General features: G+C 43.3%; 1 protein-coding gene across 11 annotated transcripts in view; it reads left to right on the forward strand.

Annotated features, from left to right (window-relative positions):
- Positions 1-18,344, forward strand: part of ATE1 (arginyltransferase 1) — a 225,862-nt gene that overhangs the window by 31,605 nt on the left and 175,913 nt on the right. For 3 of the 11 annotated variants that reach the window (XM_029080585.2, XM_029080584.2, XM_029080586.2), the window contains exons 6-8: positions 155-384; positions 8,996-9,124; positions 10,016-10,144. In XM_029080585.2, coding sequence (XP_028936418.1) covers positions 155-384; positions 8,996-9,124; positions 10,016-10,144 — 488 coding nt within the window. The remainder of the gene's footprint in view (positions 1-154; positions 385-8,995; positions 9,125-10,015; positions 10,145-18,344) is intronic. The other 8 variants (XM_029080593.2, XM_029080587.2, XM_029080589.2 and 5 more) reach the window with 3 other exon arrangements.

The raw sequence follows: 18,344 nt of genomic DNA on the forward strand, positions 1-18,344 counted from the left end.
ATGTCAAATAGATTTTTTAAAAATGATGAAAATAGTTACACTGGGTTGCTAATCACTGAGTTTTTTGAGGGGAAGAAATCTCCTCTTCCCAATAACTAAAAGAGCTTCAACCATCAAGATAATGTGTAAACGATTTTTTTTTTTAACTTTTTAGGCAAAGGGGCAGATCTGAGTAAGCCCCCATGCCGGAAAGCAAAAGATATTCGGAAAGAACGGAAACGGCAAAAGCTCATTCTTCAGAACCAGACAGACAAACATATATGCTCTCAAATTCAAGATGAACCACAGCCTTTGTGTTTGCCGAAGGCAGAAGCAAGTAGATCCAAAACCATTGAAGATTTCATTTTCAGTTCTTTACCTGAGGATGCAGCCCACCAGTTAGAGGTATTCTGTTTGTACTGTAACAATGATGATGATTTTTATATTTTTTTTATATTTTGGACATGCCATAAAGAAATAATTTGCTTTGAGGTAAAACAGGCTAACTCAATAAAGTAAAAATCTGTATTCGAAGAAAATGTATATAGAGATTAGTTGGCATTGAGTCAAGTTTGATCATAGGGAATTTCTTGATTTCTTTTCTGGATAGTTCACAAAAATTGTTTTTACTAGCATATATATTTGAAGAATCAAAAGTCCTCGTGCACCTACAGTAGAAAGTGTTATTTAGAGAGTCTCTGCGTATAAATCAAAATGTGTTACATCATCAATATTTATCGAGCCTTTCCAGTTGACTCGCAGGAGATATCCGTCTGCTTTCAAAGTCTGCCTCCTCTGCCTGGACCTCTGCACCCCCTCACCTACTGTAAACATCTTGTGTCCCCTCTTCCTCCCTTCCTGACCATCAACTTCAACCGCTGAATTTCTTCTCTGCTTTCAAACATGCTCATATCTCTCCTATCCTAAGAACATCTTCCCTGGATCCCACTGCAGCCTGTAGCTGTTGCTCCCCCATTTTCCTGCACCAGTTGCTCTCCAAAATCGTAGAAGGGATCGTATTATTCTATTGCTTCCACTCCTCCAAACTCACTCTGAACTCCTTCAACAATCTGGTCTTCACTCCCCTGAGACTGCTGTCTCTGAGGTCACCAGTACCAAATCCAATGGATTCTGCTCTCTCCCAATTCTCCTTGACCATTTGGATGTCATTGATGCTAAGGGTCTCTTCCTTTTCCAGGAAACCCTATCTAACCTCAATCGATCGGTTTAGCCTCTCTTGGTTTCTTCTAGCCAGTTTCTCTTTCATTGTCTCTCTGGCTGGATTATCTTCTACCTATCCCACTCTGACTGTGGGTGTTCATCAAGGCTCTCTCCTGGGCTCCTCTTCACACCTCACATTACACTGTCTCCCTTTGGAAAACTCTTCCACTCCCCTGGTTTTAACTACCACTTCTATGTTGATGACTCCAGAATCTGTCTTCTTAACCCTGATCTCCAATTTCCTGTCGCATTTCCTCTTACCTGCCACCCATCTCCACATAGATTTCCCTTTAAACTCAATCCCTACAGGGCTCATCCACTCCCATGCCCTCAGCAATCATCTCTCTTGCTTGTCCCCATTTTCCCTTCCATTCAGTCTTGCATTTCATAATGCCTACAGGACATGACATTTCATTCATTTGTATCTACTGAGTGCTTACTGTGTGCAGAGCACTATAATAAGCACTTAGGGGAGTACAATATAGCAATAAACGGACACATTCCCTGCCCACAACAAGCTTGTCAGTGAAGCCGAGTTTGAACACTGTTTCCAGGAGAAGGGGGTGGTCGAAAGTGTTGAAGGCAACTGAGAGGTGGATGAGAATTAGGATTAATAATAATAATAATAATAATGTTGGTATTTGTTAAGCGCTTACTATATGCCGAGCACTGTTCTAAGCGCTGGGGTAATCAAGTTGTCCCATGTGAGGCTCACAGTCCTAATCCCCATTTTACAGATGAGGGAACTGAGACACAGAGAAGTGAAGTGACTTGCCCACAGTGACACAGCTGACAAGTGGCAGAGCTGGGATTCGAACCCATCACCTCTGACTCCCAAGCCCGGGCTCTTTTCACTGAGCCATGCTGCTTCCTCTACTCTGACTGCTCCTTCTCAGTTTCTTTTGCTGGCTCCTCCTCTGACTCCCACCTTCTGACAGTGGTGGGGGGTCCCTCAAGGCTCAGCTCTCAGCCCCCTTCTATTCTCCATCTCTACCCACCCCTTTGGAGAACTCCATCATTCACATGGCTTCAACTACCATCTCTACGCAGAGGATTCCAAAATCTACATCTCCAGCCCTGACCTCTCTCCTTCGCTGCAGTCTCACACTTCCTCCTCCCTTCAAAACATCTCTATCTGGACGTCCTGCTGACACCTCACACTAGTCATGTCCACATTTTCCCACCCAAACCCTGTCCTCCTCCAGTCTTTCCCATCGATATCTCTGTCCTTCCTATCTCACAACCCCGTAATCTTGGCAGTGTCCTCAACTCATCTCTCTCTCTCCACTCACATCTATCGCAAAATCCTGTCAGTTCTAAATAATAATAATAATAATAGTGTTGTTGTTTGTTAAGCACTTACTATGTGCAGAGCACTGTTCTAAGCGCTGGGGGAGATACGGGGTAATCAGATTGTCCCACTTGAGGCTCACAGTCTTAATCCCCATTTTCCAGAAGAGGGAACTGAGGCACTGAGAAGTTAAGTGACTTGCCCACAGTCACCCAGCTGACCAGTGGCAGATCTGGGATTCGTACCCATGACCTCTGACTCCCAAGCCCGAGCTCTTTCCACTGAGCCACACTGCTTCCCGTAAACTTTACTAAAATCTGCCCTTCTCCATCCTAACTGCTACCGTGCTGATCCAAGCGCTTACCCTATCCCACCTTGAATATTGCATCTGCCTCCTTGCTGACCTCCCTGCCTCCTGTCTCTCCCCACTCCAGTCCACAGTTCACTCTACCGAATGGATCATTTTTCCACAAAACATTCAGTCCGTGTCTCCCCACTCATCCAGTACCTCCAGTGTCTGCCAAATGCCTGTCCTGCCCACATTCGAAGCTCAGTCTGTCTAAAACTGAGCACCACATCTTCCCTCCCAAAGCCACTCCCCCACCTAATTTTCCTATCTTAAGCACAACCACCATCCCCTACCTGTTTCTGAAGTCTGCAACTTTATCATTATCCTTGATCTTTTATCTCTCACATTCAGTCTGTTGCTAAACACTTTTGTTTGACCCCCACAGTATTTTGAGGATTCACCCCTTTCTCACTATCAGGTGACCACCAACTTGGGCTAGGCGCTCATCATATCGTATCAGCATCTTTCCTGCCCTTCCCGTTTTCAGTTTCTCCCCTTGAGTGAAACTTCACTCTGCTGCCTGAACATCTTTCTAAAATGTCCCCGTGCTCACATTTCTACTTGGATGTCCCATCGGACACCTCAAACTTAACCTGTCCATAACAGAACTCCTCATCTTCCAACCCAAACCCTGTCTATCTCTCCGACTTTCCCATCACTGTCAGCTCTGACAGCATCACCGTCCTCCCTATCTCCTAAGCCGGTAACCTTGGCATTATCCTCAACTCATCTCCCTCATTCAATCGGTCACCAAATTCCACTTACCTTCACAACATTGCTAAAATCTGCCCTTTCCTCTCCATCCAAACTGCTCCACGTTGATCCAAGCACTTATCCTATTCCACCTAGACTACTGCATCAGCCTCCTTACCGACCTTCCTGTTTCTTCCCTGTCCCTGATCCGTACTTCACTCTGCTGCCCAGATCATTTTTCTAAAAAAACCCAACTCGGGCCATGTTTCCCCACTTCTCAAGAACCTCCAATGGTTGCTCTTCCACCTTTAGAGCACTCAGTCACACTGCTCCTTCTTATCTTACCCTCTACTCTTCTGATGCCAGTGTACTCACTGTACCTTGATCTCATCTGTGTCGCCACTGACTCCTCTCCCACATCCTTCCTTTGGCCTGAAACTCCCTCCCCTTCATATCTGACATAACATTGCTTTCCCTACCTTCAGCGCCTTGTTAAACCTATACCACCAAGAGGCCTTCCCTGACTTAGCCTTCCTCTCCCTTCAGAGTCACCCTTGCACTTGGGTCTGTATTCATTCAGTAGTAATAATAATAATGTTGGTATTTGTTAAGCACTTACTATGTGCAGAACACTGTTCTAAGCGCTTGGTATACAGGGTAATCAGGTTGTCCCACATGAGGCTCACAGTCTTAATCCCCATTTTACAGATGAAGTAACTGAGGCACAGAGAAGTGAAGTGACTTGCCCACAGTCACACAGCTGACAAGTGGCAGAGCAGGGATTCGAACCAATGACATCTGACTCCCAAGCCCGTGCTCTTTCCACTGAGCCACGCTGTTTCTCTAATAATAATAATGTTGGCATTTGTTAAGTGCTTACTGTGTGCAGAGCACAGTTCTAAGCGCTGGGGTAGATATAGGGTAATCAGGTTGTCCCACGTGAGGCTTACAGTTAATTCCCATTTTACAGTTGAGGTTACTGAGGCCCTGAGAAGTGAAGTGACTTGCCCATAGTCACCCAGCTGACAAGTAGCGCTTATTATGTGCAGAGCACTGTACCTTTTAAGCACTCGATAATGCACCCCACCTTCAGCCCCACAGCACTTATGTACATATCCATAATTTATTTTAATGTCCATCCCCTCACCCCCAGATTCTAAGCTCCTTGTATGCAGGAAACATGTCTCTCAGCTCTGTTACATTGTATTCTCCCAAGCACTTAATACAGTATTCTGCCCATAGTAAGTGCTCAATAAATATGATTGATCGATTTCCTTTGCTTCTCAGAAGCCTTTAATGGTTACGCATTTCTCATCACATCAAGGGGAGAGTCCTTATCTTTAAAGTTCTCCGTGTTAGTCCCTTTCACCTACCCATACTCTTCATTCGCTACACCCTAACTCACACTCTTTATTTCTCTCAAGCTAACCTACTCACTGTGCAACATTTCTCATTTCTCTCCCCCACAGCCTCCATCCACTTACTCATGCCCTCCCCTTTGCCTGGAACTCCCCCCTTGAAAACCTTCATCTTCAAAACTCTTCTGAAATCCCACTTCCTCCAGGAAGCCTTCTTGATTGCTTCTTAGAGAAGCAGCATGACTCAGTGGAAAGAGCCCGGGCTTGGGACTCAGAGGTCATGGGTTCTAATCCCAGATCTGCCACTTATCCGCTGTGGGACCTTGGGCAAGTCACTTAACTTCTGCGTGCCTCAGTTACCTCATCTGGAAAATGGGGATTAGAACTGTGAGCCCCAGGTGGGGCAATCTGATCACCTTGTATCTGCCCATCGCTTAGAACAGTGCTTGGCACGTAGAAAGTGCTTAACAAATACCAACATTATTATTATTATTGATTAATTTTTCTTCTTATCCTCCTTTCGAGCACTGTAGCACTTTTTGCCGCTCCACAGCTGTGCACTTCCAACCCCCTGTAACACTTTTATTCATTCCAACTTACCCACTGTACTATTTAAATACCGACTCTTCCACAAACCTATTTTCCATTCTCTTTTTCCTATCCGTAAGTCATTTTCTGTCTCTTTCATTCTGTTGATTGTAAGTTCCTTGTGGGAGTGGTTGTGTCATCTACCTCTCTTGTATTTTCCCAGGTGTTTAGTTCAGTGCTCTGCACATAATAGATGCTCAAATCATACTCTTTGGTTAATTGATGAGTGCCCTCTTTGGGAAGAGCATTGGATCTGATACATGGGAATATACAATATGCGTAGAAGACACGGGCTCTGTCCTCTAGAAGCTTGAAATCTGATAGAGGGAAAAGGGAGGCACAGGTCGTATACATATAATAGTAACTAGAGAAAAGGCACAGGTATGACTGGTAACAGTAAAGGAAGGAAAAAAAAAGATTAAGTGAATAAATAAATGGAATAAGTAAACCAGTTTGTGCATGAATACTGAGGGTAGCTGAAGGAAAGACATAGAAAGATTGGGATCAGTCTTGGAGTGCCTCCTGGAGGAGATGGCTTTTTCCGATGAAGGGGATGGAGATTGGCAGACCTGAGGTTGGGAAAATCCTGGCTCATTTAGCAAATTTTGCTTTTGGGTAGAACTCTATGGAGAAATTAAGGAATGTTCTTATTAAAAGTGCATCTGTTTCAATAGTGTATAATGATGATGATTGTCATCATCATAATAATGATATTTAAATGCTTACTACTCAGGTCAGACACAATCCCTTCCCCACATGGGGCTCACAGTCCAAGGGGAGGAGGAAAATAGATATTTAATCCCATTTTACAGATAAGGAAACTGAGGCACAGAGAAGTGCATGCCCAAGGTCACACAGCAGATGAGCAGAGTCAGAATTAGAACCCAGGTCCCCTAACTCCCAGGTCTGTGCTCTTTCCACCAGGCCATGCTGTGTGGACTTAGGAGAAACAGATGTCAGACGGGTGCATATATGAAAATGTGAACTTTTCTTAACGTGCCTTCAAGAGCACAACTCCTGCATAGAGGAGACCCGACTGAATTTGAAGGTAGAGGTGTCGGGGCCAGAGGATGAGATGTGGTTGACGGTTGCCATATGGAAGGAGAAGAAGGTGGAACAAGTGTTTCGGGAAAAGCGAAAGAGAAAGATGAGAGAACAGGTGCGGGGCTCGGATTTTAGGAGCGGACGGATATTCAATTGCCAAACTCTCCTGCCAGCTGCAATATTTGGGATAAGGCTGATATGAAGAAAGTGGTGGCTTTATCATTTGACGTAGGTGCACAGGGGCTCTTGATTTTTCATATAGTGCTTTGCACATAGTAAGCACTTAAATGCCATTATCATTATTATTATTATTATATTATATTATTATATAGAGGAGAATTATCAGGGAATAAAACTATCCTTCATTTTCTAAGGTGACCCTAGTTAACAATAGAGGGCGCCCTGACTCTTCCAGAATCAAATCGTCGCGCTTAAACAGAAGGAAGGTGGAAAGATAGAGTTCAGAATGATCTTGGCATCATAAACTTGGATTCTCTGAATAGGGAAAAGAGATGAATATAATATGCCTTTAAAAATAATTAATGAGGAAGGGTCACTAAGGAAAAAAATTTCCCTTCCTAGATAATACTTAGATTTCACTCTGGAAGCTCCATAATTGTCTTGTTTGTCAGCTGTGTGACTGTGGGCGAGTCGCTTAACTTCTCTGTGCCTCAGTTCCCTCATCTGTAAAATGGGGATTAACTCTGAGCCTCATGTGGGACAACCTGATTACCCTGTATCTACACTCCAGGGTTTAGGACAGTGCTCAGCACACAGTAAGCACTTAACCACCCCAAATGGTTAGGTTTATAAAGTGGAAATCCGGCTGGTGAATAACGTAATGCAATGCAGTGGCATTTCCACCTTAATAAAAGTGAGTGGAAATCTGACTGGTACAGTTTTCCATTTTTTAGTGAAGCATTTTCATTTAAAGACTGCTTAAGGAACATTGTCATTTTTCAAAATGTAGTAATGATCCTTGAAAGAGAGAAGCCTACTTAAAATTTGCACCTATGTTTTTGGGATCCACAGTGCCGTCATTAGATTTACATATCTGCACTAGAATGATTGATTTTTTTTTTTAACTGATGTCATTCAGTATCAAGTGGAAGCTCACATCCTGTTCACTAGCTTGCCATGAAGAAAAAATATTCACACATGAAATGGGACTACCTTAATTTATTGCCCACTCTGTCACTAATTCTGATCAGAGAATTATTTTTCTGTGTGTAGGAGATACTCTTGTTCCTTTACTGCTTTAATTTTTATTATTACACTTATCGAGCATTTAATTGGGAAGCTTCCCTTCCACCTATCCATCAGCAGTGTTTCAGTGCCCCTAGGATTTTATATATCAGTAGTCCTGGGCACCTTTGATGGAAGTTCTTCAAAGAACAAAGTGAACCACATACCATGGCACTTCAGAGTTTTAGTATGTATTAATGTGCACTTTGATGATATAATTTCTGCATACCTCTTAGAAATAATTCTGATTGGCTTTTTCCCATTGAGACCAAAGAGTTAGATATAAGAGGGGAAAAAATAACCCACATATACCCCATTCTGATTTATTAAATTCATTGAAATCGTTATTCCCCAAAAAGGTGTCTCCTGAAGGTTTGAAAGATACCTGTGATCGGTGATATTGTTTTCTGCGAAGGACACTTAAAAAAGTCTTGTAAATAGTGTTTTATGTCTGTTCTCAGTGAACCAAGACTGTATACGTTACATATATGTATTCTGTTTGAAAACAACATCCATAAATAATATATGAAAAATGAGCTTTTAATTTAAAATAATGAAATTTATGTATTAGAGATACCCCCGCAAAACTGCAAAATAATTTTGGGGATTATGTACTGCAAAATAATTCAAAATTTAAAAAATTTCAAAGGTGTTTTTTCCCTCTGTCCCGAATTCTAAACTTGAAGCCCATCTAGAGTGCCCCTGGAGAGTTACTTGCATGAAGGTCTAAAAACTGTTTTAATTATATTAAGATTCAGGTGACTGCTTCATTCTAAACTCTTATATTGTGGGCATTGGGTTTTAGTCTGATTTAGCTATCATCATAATCAAATGTCAGTTTTTACAAAATGAGCAGGCAATTCACAAAATAAATTGGACTTTCAAAAAAGTAAGAATAGATGTACAATGTTTAGAAGCTTCACTACTATAAGCAAACTATGCTAGAAATGCCCTTAACTATCTTAAATTACCTTGAAAAAGAATTTAAAGCATCTCAGCATTAGAATAAGGAATGCAATTTGAAAAGACAATTCTAGCAAACCATTCTGCCAATATAAGCCATTATTTTTAAGGATGAATCCTAATTAGCCAGTTGATGCCAACTTCACAGTTTGTGAGTTTGTAGTTGTTTTAGCTCGTCGTGGTTGTTTTTTTAAAATTCCTTAGTGGTGCAACTGATCAATGTTATGTTTGATTAATAAAAATGTTTTTTAACTTCTTCTGAAGGTGAGGATGGTGAGATCATCCCCACCAAGTTCCCAGTTCAAAGCCACATTTCAGGAGTCTTACCAGGTCTATAAACGTTACCAGATGGTTATTCACAAGGATCCACCTGAAAAACCAACTCTAAACCAGGTCAGAAGACCAAGTGCAATCTTTATGCTCAATCTATCTGAATTTCCCCCTCCATTCCATATCATTGTATGAATTCCGGTAAGAGAATTTAAGTTGACCTGTGGTCCGTGTCTGTAATGTTCAGTTCAAGGGGCAGACTGCCAAGTGAGGGTAATGGGCGCCTCAACATATGGGCATCCTGAAAGTGCAAATTCAATTTAGTGCCCAGTTGGAGGTGCCACAAATACATATTTTCTAAATTGTATCAACCATATGAGCCCTAAACTCTGCTTCGTTTAGGGTTTAGCTTTTTATCGCTTTTTGTCACTTAGCAAGTTTCAAAAATGATCACAAGATAAAAATCGAAAATATGAGTTCAAATCCATACACTCTCTGTGAATGGATTTGACACAGGCCTGTGAACACAATAGGACTGCGGAGACCCATTTGTAATTGCAGCATTTGAAAGAGAATGTTAATTAAGGTTTTTTTGTTGTTTTTTTTTGCAAATCACACCATAAATAATTTAAGTGAACTTTCTAAATGTGTCATGTGACAGGCAAATACATTAAAATTCATCCATGGCAATGAGATGGGATAATGATGTTTATTAAACAATCGTAGAGTGCTACTTCAAAAATCGGTCCCTTTTCTAGCAGAATGGCTAAGGTCCTTGCTGTTACCCCGATCTTGCTAGATGAGCACTTAGTGAATATTTTCAGAGATGTAGTTCCTTCTTCATTGTACCAGGTGCAGGGGTTCCTCACTTACTCCCAATTTTAGGTAAGATGCCCATGGCTGAGCTTTGAAAATGGATTGGAGGAGATCTTACACTGGCCTTGCCTTCAGAAGCATATGATCAGAGACAGAGACATTTCAATATTATATGCTTGTATCTTCCTTGCTCTGAAGGTGAGGTTAGTACCGGTCTCCTTTGAGGATCCAGAGTTCAAGTCCTCCTTCAACCAATCATTATCTTTATATGCCAAGTATCAAATGGCCATACACAAGGACACAGCTGCTGAATGTGGGGAGACTGAGGTACCGTACATTAATTTGCATGCCTGTTCCTCATATCTGTGGGCTTTTTTTTTTCTTTTCCTTTTAGATACGGTGAGATGAGTTATGGATAGTATCAATGGAAAATTTATGCATCTGTTAGGTTGTAAGCCACATATGGGCAGGGACCATGTCTTCTTCTATCTTTACTTTACTCTCTCTAGTACTCTGATAAGCCTTCAAGAAATACTGTTGACTGATGGTTGAAGCCAGCAGAGTCTAATGGAAAATGTAAGAGAGATCTGGGTGCCGGTCTTAAGTCCACAAGTGGCTCACTGTTCCACTTCCGGAAAGCTCATTAACTTTGTGGGCCTGATTTTCCATGCATAAAATAGCGATGGAGTATATTTTCCTACCTGTAGACTTCTCGTAGCAGCAGTTAACTTAATACTGTGTAGTAGGCTGAGTTCCTCAGATTCTGTTCATGTCTGTCAGTGGCATTAGCATTCGGTTAGCATTGCAGTAGTTTGACAAAAATGTCCATAAAGGAATGGCTACTTAAGAATGCCAATGGTTTTCCATTTGCATTTTCTATCTGCATCATTGTGATGAAAGAGATTTCTTCCTGTGCTGGCTGAAGAAAGCTTATTATAGCTGCCTGCCAAGAAACAGTTTGTGATTTCTCTAGCTGGAAGCCCCCTGATTATTCAGACAAGGTTTTGCACAGCTTTTTATTATAAGCTTTCTGCACTCGGCTTATTGGATGGACAGGCATTTTATAGGTAATGTTCACAAGAACACCGTGTTAAGTAAACAGATATTATGTGTGGTGGTGTTATTAAACAGTTTGTCAGGAGACAATATAGCATAATCTTAGGCAGGGAATACATGATTAAATTGGTGTTTGAGTAATTTTAGAACTGCACTGTGTATTCTATTACAAGTCATTCAAATCTCATTTCTCTCATGCCATCTTGAGAGTACTGTGCCAGCGTTTACATTTATCATTGTAAATTAAGATTGAGTGAGACCCCAGTGGCTTATAGCACAAGATGTAGTTGTTAAAATAGAAACCTGCAATGGATTTGTTCAGAGTAATTTAAGTCGGATTGGTTAATGCTGAATTCCTGCTGAGTCTCAGAGGGAGGGCCAGAGGAAGAGGTAAGTATTTGGGGCGGTGGCCCAGACCAAGCTCAGTGGGAGGCCCCAACATCAGCCCAGGTCCTGAGTTTCATTGGCATCAGAGGCTGGGAAGAACAGAATAAGGAGGGAAGGCATGGTGGCCTTGGAGAGAGTAGTCTTTGTGGAGTGAATGGGTCAAAATCGGACTGCAGAGGGTTGAAAGTCGGAGGAGCAGAATGAGGGCAGTGACTGCATACGGTCCGTTCAAGGTAGGGGAGGCTGGACTGGATTGAAAGGCGGGACCCGTTGGAGAATGAGAAGTTGAAAATGCAATGAGGGAGGAGAGGAGAGTAGGAGCAAGTGATTTAAGAGTTGAGTGGGATAGGATCAGAGGCACAGGTGGGAGGTCTTTTGGAAGATAGCTGGGAAGCAGCAGAAAGATGAGGAAGCAGCAGAAAGATGAGGAAGCAGCAATAGTAAAGTGAGATAGTGATGATGGGGAGATTTGGGGAAGCAGTCCATGCCTGATGGCTTTGATTTTACCAATAAAGTAGTTGGTGAGGTCATCAGAGGTTAGGGAGGTGGTGGTGTGTGTGGGGGCGGGGGTGGGCGGCAGGGAGAAGTGGCGGTAATTGGGTTTGGAAAAGCCAGTGGTGACTGTTGACATGTGGATCAGTGAAAGAAAACTAGTAGAATCGTCGAGTAGAACATGCTCCAGCTCAGCCCGAAAGCGTGAATTTGCAGAGGGAGGAGTTGGGCCGGACCCTGGATTTCCGCCGGCTGCAGCGGCAGAGGAGTAGAAGAAACAGACTGTTGCGTGGGTCGAGGGTGTTGGCTGGAGCTCTGAGAGCGGTTTAGGTGTAGGGGAGCAGAGGAGCTGAGGTTGGTGGAGAGTGTGGAGTTGAACGGGTGTAATTTTGCATATAAGGATGGGAAGGTGAAATGAGATGACCTGGGATTGGTAGAGTGGTCTGTCAATAAATCAGTAGTCTTTATTGAGCTCTTATTATGTGCAGAGCACTGTTGTAAGCGCTTGGAAGAGTACAGTATATTTACAGAGAATTAGCATATACGTTCCCTGCCTATAGTGAGTTTACAGACTAGAGGGGGGAGACAGACATTAATATGAATAAAGTCTAGAGTATGGACGTTGTGACGGGGTGAGGACTGAGTTCTCAGGGAACCTAGGGTGATGGTGAAGTAGCGGGTTAGAAGGTCTTCCCTCTCTATAGTCTCGCATTTGCTCCTCGTTTCAAGACATCTATGTGGATATCCTGCTGTCACCTTAAACTTAATGTTTCCAAAACAGAACTCCTCATCTTCCCACTCAAACCTTGTCGTCCACTTAACTTGCCCATCACTGTAGATAGCACCACCTTCCTCCCTGTCTCACAAGCCCATAACCTTGGCATTACCCTTAACTTTCATTCAAGCCACATATTTGATCTATTATTAAATCCTGTCAGTTCAACCTTCAAAACATCGCTAAAGTCCACCCTTTTCTCTTCACTCAAACTGCTTCCACATTAGTCTAAGCATTTGCCCTATCCTGCCTAGATTATTGTATCAGCCGCCTTGCTAACCTCCCTGCCTCCTGTGTCTCCCCACTCCAGTCCATACTACACTCTGCTGTGTGGACCATTTTTCTACAAAACCATTCAGTCCACGTTTCCCCGCTCCTCCAGTGGTTACCCATCCACCTCAACATTGAACAGAAACTCCTTACCATAGGCTTCAAAGCACTCAGTCACCACCTTGCAACTCTCCTAAAACAACTCAGCCCACACATTTCGCTCCTCAAATGCCTACCTACTCACTGTACCTCGGTCTCATCTCTCTCACCACAGACTTCTCACCCACATCTTGTCTCTCCTGTGGAACTCCCTCCCTCTTCATATCTGACCGACTCTTCCCACCTTCAAAACCTTATTGAAAGCACATCTTCTCTAAAAAGTCTTCCCTGAGTATGTCCACATTTTCTCTTTTCCCACTCCCTTCTGCATCACCTTGACTTGACATTATCCTTGACCATCCTCCCTGTCTCATATGCCCATAACTTTGGCTTAACTCATCTCTCTCATTCAGGCCACCTATTTGATTTATTATTAAATCCTTTATTCAAGGCTCCCCAAGCCCCACAGCACTTACAGATATCCACAAATTATTTATTTATATTAATGTCTGTCTCCCCCAACTAGACTCTAAGCTTGTTGTGGGAAGGGATTGTGTCTATACTGTTATGTTATACCTGACCAAGTGCTTAGTACAGTGCTCTGCACACAGTAAGAGTTAAATAAATATGATTGAGTAATGGTAATTGGAAAATGGTAAGGCAGAGTTGGGGAGGTTAGAGATGAGTTGTTGTTTGAAAGATGCTTAGGTGAGCACGTGACCATCCTGGTGAGTGGTTGAAGTGGGGTGTGGTAAAAAGAGATCAGCAGAGGAGAGGAGGGAGAGGAAGTGGTTGTCTGCAGAGTTGGTGCAGTCATCAAAATGGAGGGTGAAGTCCCCAAGGATTACAGTTGGAGAGAGGAGAGAAAGCAGGAAGGTGAGAAGAGCCTTGAACTCAGTAAGAAATGTGTGGTGGAACCAAGCCAGGAGGGCAGTCAATTATGGCAGCCCAAGGCATCTCCCTTTTACTACTGCCCTGCCAAAGTGGATAGTTATCAGCAGTTCCAATTTTTCATTTTGATCATTGGTGTTGAACTTGGAGTCAGGGCATTGAGGGGCCAAAGAGAGGAGTAGGGAGAAAAGAAGTGGAAAGAGGAAAAGGAGCTATAAGGAAGGGGAAGTCAGAAAGGGAGAGGAGTAGAAAGAGGAAGGAAAAGATCCCTACCTGTGCTTCTCTTCTTTCTCCTTCTCCAAGGGGAATGAATCTTGGCTTGGACAGTATGAGGAAGAAGGAAGCCTGAATGGTGGTTCAGGGCTGTTGCATTGGATGTGTCCCACAAGGTCCCACGGGAATACCCAGCTAAAAAGCAGTACAGTTCCTCTTCTCCCAGATTCCTTCAGGAAGGGACTGCCTGCCTGCCTGCCTGCCTGCCTGCCTGCCTGCCTGCCTGCCTGGGAGGTGGAGGGATTCGACGGAAGTCCACTCTGTGAAACATGGGTCCCACCAAACCTCCCAAGAGTTACTTAGCTCGATAGCCTTTTGGTTGTGGCCTCTGTGGATAGAGGCTGCTGAAAGTCCTATTCTGGACCCAGCTAGATCCCCAAGTGGACCGGGGCTAGGTGGTGGGAGGGATGTAAGGGGTGGGGTGAAGCAGTTGGATGGCCCCTTGAGGCTGGCTGGCCCCAGCAGAAACACCAGAAGGGGTGGGACCATCCTCCACTGTTTAGCTCTTCTGCTAGGCTGGGCTGAAAGCTGTGTTATAGCCCAGGTCCAGCTCCTGAAGGAGCGAGCTCTCTCCTTCCCTGCTCAGTGCATTCTGGATTGGCTAATCTCCCCACGACCCTACTAAGAAGCAGTGTGGTTTAGTGGAAAGAGCACGGGTTTGGGAGTCATGGAGTCTAATCCCAGCAGTGTCACTTTGCTGTGTGACCTTAGGCAAGCTACTTAACTTCTCTAGGCCTTGGGTACCTCATCTGTAAAATGGGGATGAAGATTGTGAGCCCCACGTGGGACAACCTGATTGCCGTGTATCTACCCCGGCACTTAGAACAGTGCTTGGCATATAGGAAGCACTTAACAAATACCATTATTATTATTATTACTGATAGAGGCAGAGGAAGGGCAGCATACTCCCATGGGCATTCAGAAAGGAATCAGCTCATCCCTTTGTGCACTGGGCAAGGGGTGAGAGCTTCCCCTACTGGATTTCCAGCAAGGTAAAGACACTGGGAACTTTAGAGTTCCCTAGGCCAGGTGGGGAATCATGCCCCACTGGTGGATAAGGAAAAAGAGAGCTGCCTTGTCTCTCTCCTTCTGGCTAGACCTGATTTCCCTTCCCACCCAAAACACTGTGGGTGCAGAGCTAGTGGTGTTCCTCCCGTGATCCTATGGGTCTATGGGATTCATTGATCACAATCGTCCCCGTAGAATGGAGCTGGGTGAGGCAGAGAACAAGGACTGTCATTGAGTGGGATGTTGGGGAGGTGGAAGGACATGGGGCTCCATTGTCGAGCTGCCTCTTTTAAAAGGATCACTTTATTTATAGGGTAAATTTGGGCCAATTCATTTAGAACCATCATCCCTGAGAGGCATTTGAACATTTATACTTCTGTTATAACTCTTGACCCCAAGACCAGTTCCCAAACATTTATTTATCTAAATTTGAAGAGGATAATTTTTCAAAGAAAGCAGATGATTTTTGGCATTTTGCACAACTCAGAACTTGCTAAGTCTGAATTTCTTGCTAACTTGCTAAGTCTTGCATTTTAGTGGTAAAATTATTTATTAGTTCAAAGAAGGTGGATGATTTTTGACATTTTGCAAAACCCAGAACTTGCTAAGACAACATTTTAGTGTTAAAAGTATTTATTAAGCACTTACTGTACGCAGAGCAGTCTACTAAGCTCTGGGAAAGAATACACAGGTGAACATTTGGCCAGTTTGTTGTGTATACTGTGTGTTTTACTTTTTCTTTTCCTTTTTTGGTCTCCATCTCCCATTTCCTATTTCCCCATGACGGGAAATTGAATCCCAAACCTAGGGAATAGCCAATACCCAGCTCTTTAAACCTTCCTCAGGGCCATCAATATGTGTGCGTGTATTTATGTGGGTGCATATGCATATGTGTGTGTCTGTGTATATATATATATCGCACCCTGTTTGAAATTTGCTTTCCATTGAAACCGAGTGACAGAATATACTCCCCTTGGGAAGGAAATAGAACACGTACATGGTCAAGTAACAGATCCCTTATTTTGTTCCCTCCTTTGTAGCACTTCAATTTAAGCCGATGTTAAGGGTGATGAAAAGGCAGCAAACTCTGTCAGTGTCAAAGGTCTATTCTCAACCAACCCATCCATCTCATTGCACACCTTTTATTACTTTAGGTGACATCAACAGTAGTTTAATTAGCAAGATTTCCTTGTGCCAGGGATCCATTTTGGGGCTCTTCTAAGAAGTAACTGCAGGAACCCGCCAGCCGCTCTTCCAATCCAGATGGGCAACAGGCCAGGAGAAGTCTAACGCCTGCTGCGTTTTGGACTCTGGAACACTTAGTCCACTCAGCGAGCCCTGGCCTCGCAACCCATCACCCCTGGGGCTGTCTCTTTGGGGCTGGCTGCCAAGAGCAACTGGTGGGATCCATTTCAGGTTTTCTCTGCAGCTCGCTCCGGAGCTCTTGTCGGAGAAGACCGACTGATTCTGGGCCTGAAGTGAAAAGTACTTTCCCACTGCTCTCGAAGTGCTGTTTCCTCTGTGAATAAGCTGCTGCTGTTCCCCATCCGGAAAAAAGCCTCCCCACAATCTCGTTTTATAAAAGACTTTTGGCTTTTGATAGAAAAGATAGTATTTTTGTTAATGTTATTTATCTAGTGAAGGAGAAACGAAACTTATGTTTGCTTCTGATTTAAAACATTTATCTCCAATAATTTGGCCCATTGGCTTCAAACAATTGTGGAGAGTCTCAAAATCCTGAGTTTAATCTCGATACCATAGCAAACCCAATGAAAGATGGATCTGTTTGCACTGGTATTAGTTGAGAAGGGAAATACATATACCTTCTCAGATCAAGTATTCAGAAATAGCAGATTGGAGGGTTTTTTCACACTTTTGAAAAGTTAAATAGATTTTTTTTGTTCCTTCGATCCCCAGAAAGATAGATATGTAGATATATAGATATGTAGGTTTGAATCCATAGCTATAGATCTATCTTTTGCACACACATGTATCTGAAAACTGATTAAAAAATGCAGTGGGAAATAAATGTTAAGCTGTGGTACACAATTATTTTAGGAGTTCTAAATAGTTCTCAAATCAAGACCCTTTCCAAAAGAGAACATTATTGAATCTGCTTGAGGTGGTACCTCTGACTTTGTCAGAGTACTGGATGTGAATTCCAAAATAACCTCAAAAATGCATTTCACTGAATAAATGCCTGTTGACATAGCTCTTGAAGTGAAATTTTATTAAGATTATATTATAGGAAATGACATAATCAAGTAGTTAATAAACCCTAAGCACACATCCAGGGTAGTTAGATGTCCTTGGAAAAATGTCAACTACTGCTCACCCTGGTGGTCCATTTTCAGCTTTGTGAAATTTATGAAAAAGTTCCAAATACTACTTTTGCTGGAGTAGTTTGGATTAAATTCCAAAAAACTTTCCAGACATAATTCTTTGCTTTGCTGCCCCAACCCTGTAACACTGCCATTTCCCCTATCTGTCAGTGATTTTAATGTCTCTCTCCCTGACTGGGACTGGAAGCTTCTTGAGGGCAAGGGTTGCCTACCAACTCTAGTATTCTCCCAAGAGCTTGATACAGTGCTCCACATCCAATAAACTCTCAATAAAGATCATGGAGTAAATTGATTTTGCCTGAGCGAAATATACTGATGGAAACGAATCCAATCTGAATTAATGAATTTTTCACTAGATTAACAATGTAAGAAATGCCATTACTGGTTCACACCATAGTTATCACTTCCATGGTGGAGATCGTGGTGGGCAGGGAATGTGTCTACCAATTCCGTTTTATTGTACTCTCCCAAGCACTTGGTATAATGCTCTGCACACAGTAAGCACTCAACTCATTGATTGGTTGGGAGTGAAAGGTGGAGCCGAGATCCTGCTTCTTCCTGGTGAGCCATGATGATGGTATTTTTCACCCTCACTGGGTTCTGGAATGGGCCATAGCTTTTCTTCACCCCCTGCCCCTCTGTGGAAGAGCCACCTGCCTGCTTCATGGACTCCGCCTCCAACCTACCCCCCACTCCTCCCAGTTCACCCACACAGCCTGGGGGATACTCCGAGATAAGGTGTGGTCTGGGCTCTGGAGCCACTATGACCCCACAGGGCCACACCGCCATGTTGCTTCTTGATCCAGTGCATTTGGTGGGTGCTGGCTTGAGAAGCAGCTTAGAGCTGTGGCCCTGTGGGCTTGAAACCAGCATTGCAGTGACTTTTGGGCCTTGCTTCTGCTCAGTCCCGAGAGGATCCCATAAGCTATCGTGT

The sequence above is a fragment of the Ornithorhynchus anatinus genome, chromosome 16 (assembly GCF_004115215.2).
Source record: "Ornithorhynchus anatinus isolate Pmale09 chromosome 16, mOrnAna1.pri.v4, whole genome shotgun sequence".
NCBI classification, from domain to species: Eukaryota; Metazoa; Chordata; class Mammalia; order Monotremata; family Ornithorhynchidae; genus Ornithorhynchus; species Ornithorhynchus anatinus.